Source organism: Microcebus murinus, chromosome 27 (genome assembly GCF_040939455.1).
Source record: "Microcebus murinus isolate Inina chromosome 27, M.murinus_Inina_mat1.0, whole genome shotgun sequence".
In the NCBI taxonomy this organism is placed as follows: Eukaryota; Metazoa; Chordata; class Mammalia; order Primates; family Cheirogaleidae; genus Microcebus; species Microcebus murinus.
This window is the reverse complement of record NC_134130.1, coordinates 7,605,206-7,617,829: the sequence shown is the minus strand read 5'-3', so window position 1 is coordinate 7,617,829 and position 12,624 is coordinate 7,605,206. Positions and strand designations below refer to the sequence as shown.

The 12,624-nt window shown below is 64.4% G+C and overlaps 1 protein-coding gene across 5 annotated transcripts; it reads left to right on the top strand.

Annotated features, from left to right (window-relative positions):
• Positions 1-1,459: 1,459 nt before the first annotated feature.
• On the top strand, positions 1,460-11,484 carry MIDN (midnolin). 5 transcript variants are annotated; one of them, XM_075998294.1, is made up of 9 exons: positions 1,460-1,557; positions 2,753-3,386; positions 4,429-4,516; positions 4,712-4,774; positions 6,858-6,986; positions 7,075-7,389; positions 7,731-7,890; positions 8,247-8,495; positions 9,335-11,484. In XM_075998294.1, the coding sequence occupies exons 2-9, from the start codon at positions 3,154-3,156 to the stop codon at positions 9,610-9,612; spliced, it is 1,515 nt and encodes a 504-aa protein (XP_075854409.1). In that variant the 5' UTR covers positions 1,460-1,557; positions 2,753-3,153; the 3' UTR covers positions 9,613-11,484. The 5 variants fall into 5 exon arrangements, with proteins under 5 accessions (XP_075854409.1, XP_012601230.1, XP_075854408.1 ...); XM_012745776.2 differs by having other exon boundaries at positions 1,461-1,557; positions 7,734-7,890; positions 8,247-8,507; XM_075998293.1 differs by having other exon boundaries at positions 1,461-1,557; positions 8,247-8,507.
• The last annotated feature ends 1,140 nt before the right edge of the window (positions 11,485-12,624 follow it).

Genomic DNA, 12,624 nt, shown 5'->3' with positions numbered 1-12,624 from the left:
ACCAAGTGATCCCCTCTTGTCACAGCGTCTAGCATGTCCCCAGAGCTCCATGTGTCCAGTTCCACTCCCGGCCAGCAGGTTATGGTTCCAGGCTGCAGAGTCCTCCCCACCCCAGTGGTAACCCCCAGCCTCATGCCACCTGCCTAGAGGAGGACGAGGGGCAGGGGCTGATCAGGGAGTCCCCTGCCCCACCCAGGCTGCCCGCCAACATTGGAGGCTCTGGGTTCTGGAGCCCACAGCTTCTGCTGCCACCTCTGTTCTCTCTGGAAGCAGAACAAAGCTGGCCCAGCAGGTCGTACCACCTAGAGCCCCCCAGCCCCTCCGCCTGGCCCCAGTACCAGACCTTGCCTCTCTGCTCTCCAGTGCCATCTCTTGAGCTCCCAGTGCTCAATGGGCAAGCTACTCCTGCTTCCTGAAGAATCATCCTCTGACAAACTCCTATTCATCCCTCAAAACCCAGCCCGTTAACCCCATCCCAAGACTTCTAGCCTCTCTGGCACAGCTGTGATCCTGCAGGGTTGGGGGTGCCTGGGTGCACCTGTGTCAAGGTGGGGGCTGGAGGTTGCAGGGAGCCTTGGGTGGGAGCACAGCCTTGGGAGGGGCACCCAGATGAGGGTGGGGGTAGCGGTGGTCACTCCAGATAAAGGAAGGAACCAGATAAGTGGACAAGAGGTGCTGGGGTAGAGCCTGGGGTCCCCCTTCTCTGGGCAGAGGGGGCAGGCTTCCTGGGAAGCCACCCACCCAGTGTCCCCCAATCCTGTGTGGCCTCAAGTTTCTTTGTAAAGTGGGTGGCTATGCCCACCCCAAAAGCAGGGTGCCAGCATAGGTGGGTGCACTAATGGAGCAAGACCCCAGAGTGAGCCCTGAAACGCTCCCTCATTCCACTCCCCAGCCCTGAGAAACAGGCTCAGAGAGACCCATAACTTCCAGATGTCACACAGCGTGGCTGCCTGGTGACTGGCAGGGCACAAGGCAGGCCTGGCACGGGCAAATCGCTCCCTAAACGCCCTCTGAGGTCACCGTTAAGGGATGCAGAAGGTCAGGCTGCCGGGCAGCTGGCCGGGCACCCCCACTCCACGGCAGGTGACTCCGTGTTTTCCTGGACGGCGGCGCTGACTCAGGCCCCCCTTCCTGTCCCCCACGCGGAAGCACCAGGCCTGGGGCAGCAGGAAAGGGGGCGGGGCAGGGAGTGGGCCGGGCACCCTGAGGCTTTGTGCTGGCAGCTGACTTGGGGTGCATCCGAGTACGCTGAGACCCTCTGCTCAGTGGCATTCAAGGGGTGCCCTCCCTTTACTGGGAGAAGCCTGGGGGCAGGGTGGTCCATGCCCTACTGAGCCCCAGGACCCTGGCTGGCAAGCAGGGGCGGGGGCCAGCCTGCGTCACCGTCCGCCCGGCCCCCCCCGCCCCCTGCCCGCCCAAACTCCACCCCGAGGGAAGGCGGCGAGGATAAAGGCTCCGGGGCCGCCCGCTCTGCCCCAGACCAGCCAGGCCACCACGCACTCGGTCCCGGACGCGGGTACTCTCAGGACTGCGGGGACCTTGGACTGGCCACGCCCGGTGAGTGCGGGGCAGGAGGGCACGAGGCGAGGAGGGTGTCCCCACTTTTCTTTGTTCCTGAGGCAGCAAGGTTGGGGTCCCTCCGACCCTAGGAAGCCCACCGAGGTATGGAGTGGGAGGGGCTCCGAGTAGCCAGCACCGCCCAGGCCAGACCTCAGCCCCCGCCCCGCCGCCACGGGGCACTCCCCCTTCCCCGCCAGTGACCTTGAACTAGCTGCCGGTCCAGCCTCAGTTTCCCAGGTCAGGCAGTGCTAGGGTCTGGACTTAGAGTCTTCTGTCCCCTATCGGGGTTCCCCCTGCCCGCAGTCCCGTCGCCAACTCGACAGCTCCGGCAGCGCGGCGCCCCCTCCCCGGGACTCCGGGCGGCGCTCCCGGGTGGGGCCGGCAGAGGGCGCAACGGCGCTGCTGACTCACCGCAGCCCCAAGTGGCGCGCGCGGGCGCAGCCGGGGACGCCGCGTCACGTCACCGCTCGGGCGGGCGCGTCTCGGGAAACGGGCCCTGCCCGGGATAGGAGGTGGGGGCTGGAGCGCGAGGTGGCACCGCCGCGGGAGGAGCCCTCCCGGGACCAGCGGGCCCGGCCACGTCACCAAGGTGCAGGCGCCCCGCCCGGACCTCCACGCCCACGGAGGGGGGCCCGGCCGGCAGGAGCGTCCCCGCGAGCCGCCCAGCCCTGGACCCGGCCACGAGGCGCGGGCTTCCCGCTTCCGCTCCCGGGCGCTTCCCGGACGGACGCGGTGATGCGGCCCCTCGACTTCCTGCTCCTCCCGGCGCCGTGACAATGGCCCGCGCCTCTTCCCCCGCCCCCCCCAGTGGCCGGCCGCTCCGGTCCCCGCGCGGGGCTCCGCGCCCCTTAGGCCCGCCCGCCCTTTGTTGCGGTCTCCGGGCCTTATGAATGGCTCGCGGCGCGGGCGGGGCGCGGGGGCGGGCCCGGAGCGGCGCCAGCCCCGCCCCCGCTGCGCTCCCCTTGGTCGCCCAGGCGCCGGGGGCGGGGAGAGGGGCGGGCCTCACTGCCACGTGGGGCCGCGCTGCGGCGCCTCCTATTGGCCAGGGAGCGTGGCCGACTGGGCGTTCGGCGCGCGCCGATTGGCCGGCGCGGGGCCGGCGGAGTAAGTAGTGAATGGGAGGGGGCGGCGGCCCCGCCCCTTGGAACGTTGATACATTATAACTTTTTTTTCTTGTTACTTTCACCCCCAGATCCTCCAAGCGGCGGCGGTTGTTGCCAAGGGAGGGGACGCGCGGGGAAGCGGGACTCAAGCGGCGGACAGCACCGAGCGCAACCGGCTGAGGGGCGCCCCCTCCCCTACCTCCCCCGCGCCGCGTCTCGGTCGCGCCCGCCGCCCTTTAAAGGAGCCGCGAGTGCCGTCCCCACCCCCGGAAGGTGCCCCGAGGAGCCGACGCGACCCCGTAGCGCCACTCGGATTTGGATTCCGGATTCGCCCCCCACCGCCGGGACGGTCTCGAAGCGAACAACGCGCGCTGCCCCCGGCCCCCCAGCGAGTCTCGGACCCGGGCTCTGGGCAGCCCCCGCCCCTGCCCCCGGGCTAGGCGAGGATTGGCGGCGCCCCGCGGACCCCAGGCCCCAGCGCACGCGGGGGATGGAGCCGCAGCCCGGCGGCGCCCGGAGCTGCCGGCGCGGGGCCCCCGGCGGTGCCTGCGAGCTTGGCCCGGCGGCCGAGGCGGCGCCCCTGAGCTTGGCTATCCACAGCACGACCGGCACCCGCTACGACCTGTCGGTGCCGCCCGACGAGACGGTGGAGGGGTTGCGCAGGCGGCTGTCCCAGCGCCTCAAAGTGCCCAAGGAGCGCCTGGCGTTGCTCCACAAAGACACGTAGGTACCGCGCGCCGCTCGCGGCCCCCGCGCCCCCCGGCCGGCCGCCCCCTTGGGCCCGGGCCCCGGGGCGGGAACAAAGAGCGCGCCGCGCAGGAAAGGAAGGGGGCGGCCAGACGGGGTCGGGGGCGCGCCGCGCGCTCTCGGGCGCCCTCTGCTCGGCCCCTGCCTGTCTCGGCCCCCTCCCCCGAGCGGGGTCTCCGCACAAAGGCGGCTGCGAGGGCGTCTCAGGCCGAGCTTAAGCGGCCCCTCTGTGGGGGAAGGCAGAAACCCCAGAGCGGCGCGGGGTTCCCAGCTGCGCGAGTGGGGGCCGCGGTCGCCCCCTTTCTGCCGCGTCCTCGCCGGCTTCCGCGTCTGTTCGGCGGTCCCCCTACGTCTGGCTGTCTCCCCCTTTGCGTCTCTCTCCCCCCCTTTGTTCTAGCCATCGAGCACTCCCCGCAGCCTCCCCCTCCTCCCTGGTATTTAAATCGCCTCCAGGCCGGGGAGCCCTCCCTCCGCGGGCCTCCGGGGACATGCAGTGTCCATCCCCAGCGGAGGGGCCCCGGTGGGGGAGGGGCGGGAGGGGGAGGGTCTCCTTTGTCTGAGCGGCAGCGGCCTGCGCCAGGGAGGGAGGGAGGAGGGGGAGCCCGGCCGCGCAGCCCCTGAAGGCCTCTCCTCGGCCCGCGGCGTCCACGGAGGGGAGCCCAGGGCTGGGGTTGGGGTTGCAGGCAGGGGCTGCCCTGCGGGGGTAGAGTAGGGGGGCAAAGGGCACGCCGGGGCCCAGATGATGACAGTCTCTTGTCGAGGTACTAAGGGGTTGCCAGAGTCCAGAGCTGGGGCTTCCTGGAGAGAAAGGCTCTGAGCTGCCAGGATGGGGGCTCCCGGGGCCAGACACAGCCCTCTTCACAAGCTCAGGGCCCTGGATCTAGAAGCCAGGAAGGGGTGGGGGTGGGAACGACTTCTCTGTTCTCCCCCCACAAGCACAGCCCTCCCCCGCGGCCTCCGCTTCCGCGTCCCTGTGTTGTCTCCGCGGAGTCTCATCCTCTTCCTTCCTCCCCCCCAGCCGGCTCAGTTCGGGGAAGCTGCAGGAGCTCGGCGTGGGTGATGGCAGCAAGCTGACCTTGGTGCCCACTGTGGAAGCCGGCCTGATGGTAAATGGCTGGGGGGCAGTGTGCCCCGGCCCCACACGGGCAGGCGTCCCCCTCCCACAGGCCACCTGCACACACTGGGGCCCCCTCCCCTGCAGGGCAGCCCACCCCAGCCTGCAGGTCCCTCCCCACCCTGATGCCCGAGCCGAGGGCTGGGAACCTGCACTCAGGTGCCTTCTCCCCACTCTCTCTTTGTAGTCTCAGGCCTCACGGCCGGAGCAGTCTGTGATGCAAGCCCTAGAGAGTTTGACCGAGACCCAGGTAAGACCTCGCCAGCCGTTTCCTGATCTGAGGGAGCAGCCCCAGGGTGCGGGGCACCTCCTGGCCACTCCAGAGAGCCTACTGGGTGTTTGTGCACCCAGAAGGCCTGTGGGGGAGGGGAGGGCTGCCACCCCACCTTGGTGCTAGTCTGGCCTGGTCACTGTGCTTCCTCTCCGCCCCCAGCAATCACCACCTGACCTTGAGGGCTTTCTCTCCCACGGTGGCTGCCATGGGGGGGAGGGGACCAGGCTTTCACAAGCCTGCCTGTGGGGTGACCTTGGCCTACAACTCACACCCAGGGCTTGTGTTCCTAGTCTCATACGCCCCCATTGTGGAGCCCCCCCCAGGCCACTGTGGCTTCCCCAAAGCCAGTTTCTCCTTTTTTTCATTTCTGCTAGGGGGGCGGGGGCGCCTGGGTTATACTCCTTCCGCCTTCTGTGACCCCATTGTAGAGGGTGGGGACCTCATCACCCCCTCCTCCTCCACCTCCTCCTTCTCCTCCTCCTCCTCTCTGGCCTTTGTTCTCTGCCCTGAAAGGGGGAGGGGGTAGGGGCGCCCTGCCTTAGGGCAGCAAGGCCTAGACAGGATGTTAGGAAAATATTTAGTAACCGGCTGGGAGGGAGGCTGGGGCTGGGGCTGGGGCTGGCCCGCACCCGGTTCCCGGTTTTGTTGCCTTTTTTTTGTTGTTGTTCCCTCCTCATTTTCTTGGCGGCGGTAGGGCCTTCCTCAGACTAGGGCCCTGGCCACCTCCCAGGAGGGTGACACAGGCCTCAGCAATCTGCCGGGTGCCAGGGTGGGGGAAGCAGGCAGCTGCCCGCCCGGTGAGGGGGTGGGCAGGTTCCCGGGCCTCCCCAGCCTGGCCACAGGAAACCTGCTCCACAGCTTTGGTGGCAGATTTTTCCCTTCCTCCTGCCCCAGGCCCTCACCCCCTTCTGCCATCAACGTGTAGCGTCCTGCCCTCAGCAAGCAGCTCAGAGGAGGGGGCAGGGAGGGGGCACTAGGAGCTGGGTGGTCTGCCATCCGTAGGGTTGGGGGATTCTGGGAGCTGGTGTCCCAGGATCCAGGTGGGGGCTGCAGGTGATTTCCTGGAGCAAGTGTGAACAGAGCTGTTGGCCACTGGGGGGCTGCGGTTGGCAGGGGGGCCCAGGGCGTGTTTGGTTCACATCCTCCCTAGCGCCTGCGTCAGGAGGGAGCTGGGGGGGGCACTGGGCGGAGTGACTGGGCTCCCCAGGGTTGCTTCCCTGGCTGGCACCGAGTCACGCCCGCCCATTCACCCTCCCCAGAGAGGAAGTACAGGGTGGGGGGGAGACCCCAGCTGCTCTCGGGAAGCTACCCCAGGTCCTTTCTGCAAGGGGTGTCTCTGGGACAGAGGGCTGTGCAGACTGGGCCTCGGGTGGAGGCTGCACCCTGCCCGCCTCCTTGCCCCCCTCCCCACGGGCCCCAAGCAGAGAAGGTTACGCCAGCCGCTGCCAGCGGAGCGCTGGGAGGGAACGCTGGGAGGCGGTCGGTTCTGAGTCATCCCGGCTTGTGTCACTTCTCAGAAACCTCCGCCCCCCCATCCCGGCCCCTGAGGAGAACAAGGCACTGGCCAGGCCCCAGAGCAGGAAGCTCAGTGAGCACAGGGTCAGATATACCCCTGCCCACCGTGGAGGGGCCACCGGGAGGGTTGATGTTCATCAGGGCGTGTTGAGGCCCCAGGAGACTCTGGCCCCAGGGACAGGTCAGGGCCTCCTTCCTGCAGTAATGCCGCCGCCCCCTCGGCCTCCACCCCGCCCAGGACAGATAAATATTTATCTTGAGAAAGCAAAGGTTAGGACGGAAGAATTTGTCCAGGAATTCCGCCCACTCGCTGGCCTGGTGGCTTAGCTTATGAGGGGGCCTGTGATTGGTCCCCCTCCTATATCCACAGGCCGAGAGGATTTGGGGGCTGGAAAGGATGGGGGAAAGGTGAGGTGAAGATTATTTGAAGTCAGTGACTGCCAGCTGGACCCTGCCCCCTCTGGCCTCAGTTTCCCCTTTAAAGAACCAAGTTGGCCAGGGAGGGCCAGGCCCCCCCCGTCTGACGCGCCTCTGTCCCCCACAGCCCCCAGCGGCGCCCGGGCCGGGCCGGGCTGGCGGAGGAGGCTTCCGGAAATACAGATTCATTTTATTTAAGCGTCCGTGGCACCGACAGGGACCCCAGAGCCCAGAGAGGGGCGGCGAGAGGCCCCAGGTCACACAGCGCTGGGGGGACCGGGCCGGGCCGGGCTGGGGGCGCAGCAGGCTGGAACCCCGGGCTCACGGACCTGCTCTCTATTCAGGTCAGTGACTTCCTGTCGGGCCGCTCGCCGTTGACATTGGCGCTTCGAGTGGGTGACCATATGATGTTCGTCCAGCTGCAGCTAGCTGCCCAGCATGCCCCACTGCAACACCGCCACGTGCTGGCCGCTGCAGCTGCTGCGGCTGCAGCTGCCCGAGGGGACCCCAGCATAACCACCCCCGTGGCCTCTCCCTGCCGGCCAGTATCCAGTGCTGCCCGAGTCCCTCCAGTGCCCAGCAGTCCGTCCCCCTCCTCACCTTCCCCTGTCACAGCCGGCTCCTTCCGATCCCACACAGCCTCCACCACCTGTCCCGAGGTGAGTCTGCAAAGGGTAATCCTCAGGGCTCTGAGCCCCAAGTGCCTCCCTGGTGTTGCGGGTTATCCTTTGACCCTGGGCTGGTGGGTTATGTCTAGATCCTGGGTTGGTGGGTTGTCTAGCCTCTGGGCTGGCAGTGACGCCCTGACCCTGGGTTGGCGAGTTGTCTAGATCCTGGGCTGGTGGGTTATGTCTAGATCCTGGGCTGGTGGGTTGTCTAGACCCTGGGCACTCTGGGCTGGTGGGTTGTCTAGACTCTGGGCTGGTGGGTTATCTAGACTCTGGGCTGGTGGTGATGCCCTGCCCCTGGCCCCCAGCTCACACATACCTCCCTCTGTCAGCAGATGGACTGCTCCCCACCTGCCAGCAGCAGTGTCAGCCCTGGTGCCAATGCCACATCTACCCCGGGGGGCAGCCCAAACCCCCGCTCCCGAAAACCCGGTGCCGTCATCGAGAGCTTTGTGAACCATGCCCCAGGGGTCTTCTCAGGGACCTTCTCTGGTAGGTGTCACAGCACATGCATGACCCCACATGTATCCCGTGGCCCTGTGCACTTGAGGTCACATGTCCTGCTGCAGGCAGTTACACCCATGCTCTGAGGACATATGCATGACCCTCTGTCACCTCTCCCTAGGAATCTCCATGCACACACATGACCCCACACATGAGGTCAAGTGTCCACATACGTAGGTGGGTGTGTATCCCACTCCCGCCCGGTGGTCCCACTTGCACTTGTGTGACCACATGCCCATCATGCTCCCTAAGCTGACGTGTGGACCCCCATCCATGTGTTCATTCACGCCTGTACACACGTGACTGTGCAGACAGCAGGCACTCACAGCCTCCTCTGCCCGCAGGCACGCTGCACCCCAACTGCCAGGACAGCAGCGGGCGGCCGCGCCGGGACATCGGCACTATCCTGCAGATCCTCAACGACCTCCTGAGCGCCACGAGGCACTACCAGGGCATGCCCCCCTCGCTGACCCAGCTCCGCTGCCACGCCCAGTGCGCTGCGGCCCCTGACCTCGCCCCCAAAACTACCTCCTGCGAGAAGCTGGCGGCGCCCCCAGCCTCCTTGCTCCAGGGCCAGAGCCAGATCCGCATGTGTAAGCCCCCGGGTGAGTGGCTACCCTCAGGGTCCCACCGTCCCCACCCGTCCCCCTGCTTCTCAAGGGCTCTCTGTGTGAGCCAGTGGGCGCAGGAGCAGCTGACCCGCCTGGGGGCCGGGGGGTGTGGGGGGGAAGCTAGCAGCTGCCTCTGCCCCTGCTCTGCTGCAGCCCCGAGAGAAGGAGGCATGTGTGTTGGGGCACAAAGTGTCCTTGTGAGCTCCCAAGGGGGCTCTAGCCCTACTTCCTCCTGGCTCCCCCAGGGCACATCTCCAGATGGCATTTGGAGCCTTTATGAATGGCTAAGTCAGGCCTGGCTGGCTGAGGTGGGAGCCAGAGCCCTCTCCCCACCCCTAGCATTTGGGAGACTTCGGAAAGCAAGGAAGCTCCTCCCGCAATGATAGGGTTGCTCCCCATCCAGAGTCTTGTGGGACGACAGTCGCTGCTGCCCTGTGGGCTCCCCAGCCGTCCAGAGGTTTCTATAGCCCAGTGCATAAAAGCAGGAAACCAAGGCACAAGCCTGAATGTCTCCCCTTATGTCACAGAAGCAGCCACAAAGGTTCAAATTTCAGTTTATTTATTCCGTGACTATTTCAGAAGTGCCTTTCTTGAGACAGGCCAGGCCCTACCTTCCTGGCTCACAGTGGAGCCGCCTAAGTTATTTATAAGTGGGTGGCTACCCTGGAGCGTGAGCAAGGATGCCCCTTGCCTGTCTCCCTCGCTGGCACAGGTGTCCAGGCCGGCAGGGACTCTGCCTGACTGGGGCATGTCCTGAGGGCCCTCTGTGTCTGAAGGGGTGTCAGGCCTCTCCAAGTCACGGGTCACTACCTCCTTTGCAGGGGACCGGCTCCGGCAGACGGAAAACCGCGCCACGCGCTGCAAGGTGGAACGTCTGCAGCTCCTGCTGCAGCAGAAAAGGCTCCGCAGAAAGGCCCGACGCGACGCCCGGGGCCCATACCACTGGCCACCTAGCCGCAAGACCGGCCGCAGCGACAGCAGCAGCAGCGGGGGCGGCAGCAGCCCCAGTGAGGCTGCTGGCCTGGGCCTGGACTTCGAGGACTCCGTTTGGAAGCCAGAAGTCAACCCCGACATCAAGTCTGAGTTCGTGGTGGCCTAGGATTGGTCACCCTCGCCCCTCAAATCCCCCAGCCCAGGGCAGTGGGGATGCCAAGAGCCCGGAGCCCTGCCAGGAACATGGCCCAGCTCTGGAGGGCAGGTGGCCACTCCCCCCGCCCACCAGAAGCCTTTCTTTGTTTTTTTTGTTTTTTTTTTTTTAAATTCTTAACCATGGTTTTCCGAACTCCATTGGACTTGGCTTCCTACCTCCTGCCCCTCCCCCCCAGCGCCCCTCCTCCCCTCACTTCACCCCAGCTCTTGGGCCCCCCCTGGCCTGTGTGCCGGGTCCTCCCGCCCACCTTCCCCAGCTCCAAATATGTAGCAGTCTCTCCAGATGGTTGAGAGCAGGAGACTGAGGAGACCGCCCCCACCCCCTTCCGCTCTGCTCCCCCCACACCCGATTCAGGTTTTAAGTCAAAAATGTAGATGCCTCATGAAGCACTTTACAGACAGGGGAGGGGGCCGGGGAGAGGAGGACCCATCCCACCCCCCACTGCAGACTTCTGGCCTCCACCCCAGGCCAGTGGGACCTCCCTGGGCTGCAATAGCAGACTTGCCCGGGGCCAGCCGGGTCCCCACAGCCAAGTAGGGGACTGTTTTCTCTTCCACTTCTAGTCTGTTTTTTTCTTCTGGGCCTCTTTGTCCATTTTCCTTTTTTTTTTTTCTTTCTTTAAAAAGGAAAGCAAAGCTGTTTCAGCAGAGAGGCTGGCTGGTGGGGGGCTGCCTTGGATTTGGGTGGAGGGATGTGGGACCCTTTCCTGACAGGAAAGGAAGTGAGGGGGACAGACCTCCCTCCACCCAGCCCTGGCCCACCATGACCTCCACCGTGCTATTTCCTCTGCCCCCGCCCCCATTTTTTTTTTTTCCCTGACCTCCTGCCTGAGCTTGGGGTATTTATAGACTATTAATTTTCTGACTGAGCCAATAGTGGTTGGGAATCTCTTCAAAAACTGGGAGAGAATGGCTGGGGCTGGTGCGACGCCCCCCACCCCGACCCAGGCCCCGGATGTGGGGCCTCCCCTGTGGCCAGGGCGGGCAGGGGGTGCTGAGCTGTGAATCCCCTGAGTAGGGGGCAACGCTGTGTAGCATTAACCCCCTTGGGGGGGGTCCGCTGCTGGTCTAACTTGGACCCTCCCCACTCAGTGCCCATGCCCTGGGGGGTGTTTGGCCCAGGACTGAGGGACATCTGGCTGCTGGGGCCATTTCAATGGGGGTAGAATTTTTAGGTTTTTTTTTTCCCATTCACTTTTTATTTTTTAAATGATTATGGAGACGTTTGGGCCCTGCCCCACCCACCTGTCAGTCTTGTCCTGGCCCCGCCTGTCCTCTACCCCCCCCCCCCCGTAGGTGAACCCCAGGTCCTCACTTCCCCCCCCTTATGTGTTTAAAGTTAATGGTTTCAGATGTGAACATCATGTGTTATAACTGTAGCTCTGTAAATTTTTTTGTGGGGGGGGGGTGGGCAGGGAGGGATCCCAGAGGGTAGAAGTTGAGGATTTGGTTTTTTTTGTTTTTGTTTTTCAAAAAAAAAAAAAGAAAAATAGAAAAAAAAAGATGAGAAAAAAGGGGTGGGTTTGTTTTTTTGAAAAACTGTCTTGGATACCTATTTAAATGTGTGTTCTGTTTTGTTTTTTAACGATTTTTAAATTACGTCTGTGCCTCCGTGGGTCCAGGGTGGAGGCCCCAGGCGGGAACCAGCTGGCCCCCCTCTGCCCTGTTGGGTACCCCCAAGAAAGCATTACCCGCCCTCGGGGATCGGGCCGGGGGGGTCCCCGGCACCTCGCGTGAGTTTCCTGTATGAAAACATAAAATCGAAAAAGAAAACCTACACGAGCACCGTGATTTCAAGTAATAAACAGAAAATGAAACACAAGTGACTGTCCCGCCTCTAACCTGGGGTAGGGGTCTTGCTACACTTGTATCGTGGAGGGGGGGCTGGGGAGGTGCCCATCTCCCAGAACCCCGAGACCAGGGCCAAGGGCTGGGCAGTTCCCACACCCACTCCCTGGCTAGGGGGTGGGCAGGAAGCTGCTAGGGTGGGGGCAGCCACTTCCTGGTACCTGAGGCCGGAAGTCCCTTAGGGCCTGCCCATCTGCTAGGTGCCCTCTCCCAGTCTCGGCCCTCTGAAGTGGGCTGTGGGTCGAGGAAATGGCACTCTCCAGATCAGACCACCAGCTCAGGGCCTGGGAGGCAGCTCCAACCTAGCCAGACCCACCCACTATTCTTCCTGGAGTCTCACCACGGTCCAGCTTGCTGCTGGGAGATCACTGGACCCGCCCTGGGTGACCTCTCCCTTGGCCCCTCTCGGGCCACACCCTGGCTTTGCATTCCAGCGCTCCCCAACCCTGACGGTCATGCCTCAGCCCTCCAGGCCTTTGCCCCAGCCGTGCCCCATCCTGGAACGCCCCTCTCCCCGGCTCAGCCTGGGAACTTCCCCAGACTGCACCTCCCACCCCTGCACGTCCTGGGTCGCCCAGGCCCCACCCAGCCCTCTGCCCCTAGCCCTTCTCAGCTCCCAGCCTGGGGCTCCCCAGAGACCCAGCCAGGATTGAGCCCTCTCTGAGGCCTCACCTTCCACTTTGGGGTAATCATACTACTAATGGCTCCTTTTTTTCTTTTAACATGTATTTCCTCAATTAAGCACTGCAACCTAAGGGTTAGAAGTAATTATACTCCCATTTTATAGACGAGAAAACCGAAGCCCCAAGAGAAACATCGCTTTGCCCGGAGGATTAGAGGTGTTTGCAAAATTATGTGACCTCTGTCCCTCATCTGACCTCTGATGGCTCCAGCCTCTGCCTACCCTCCCAAGCCCCAGCGCCAGGATCTCAAGGAGAAGGGGACAGGTCCCCTCCTAGAGTGGCCTGGGGGTGTCTTCCTGAGGCACCGCTGCCCCTCCCAACACCAGTCAACCCCAAATCATCCCACGCCCACGGCAGGAAGGCCCCGTCAGGACCAGTGTCAGTGGGTGCGAACGTCCCCGCCGGGTCCGGAGCGTCGGTCACCTGCAGCC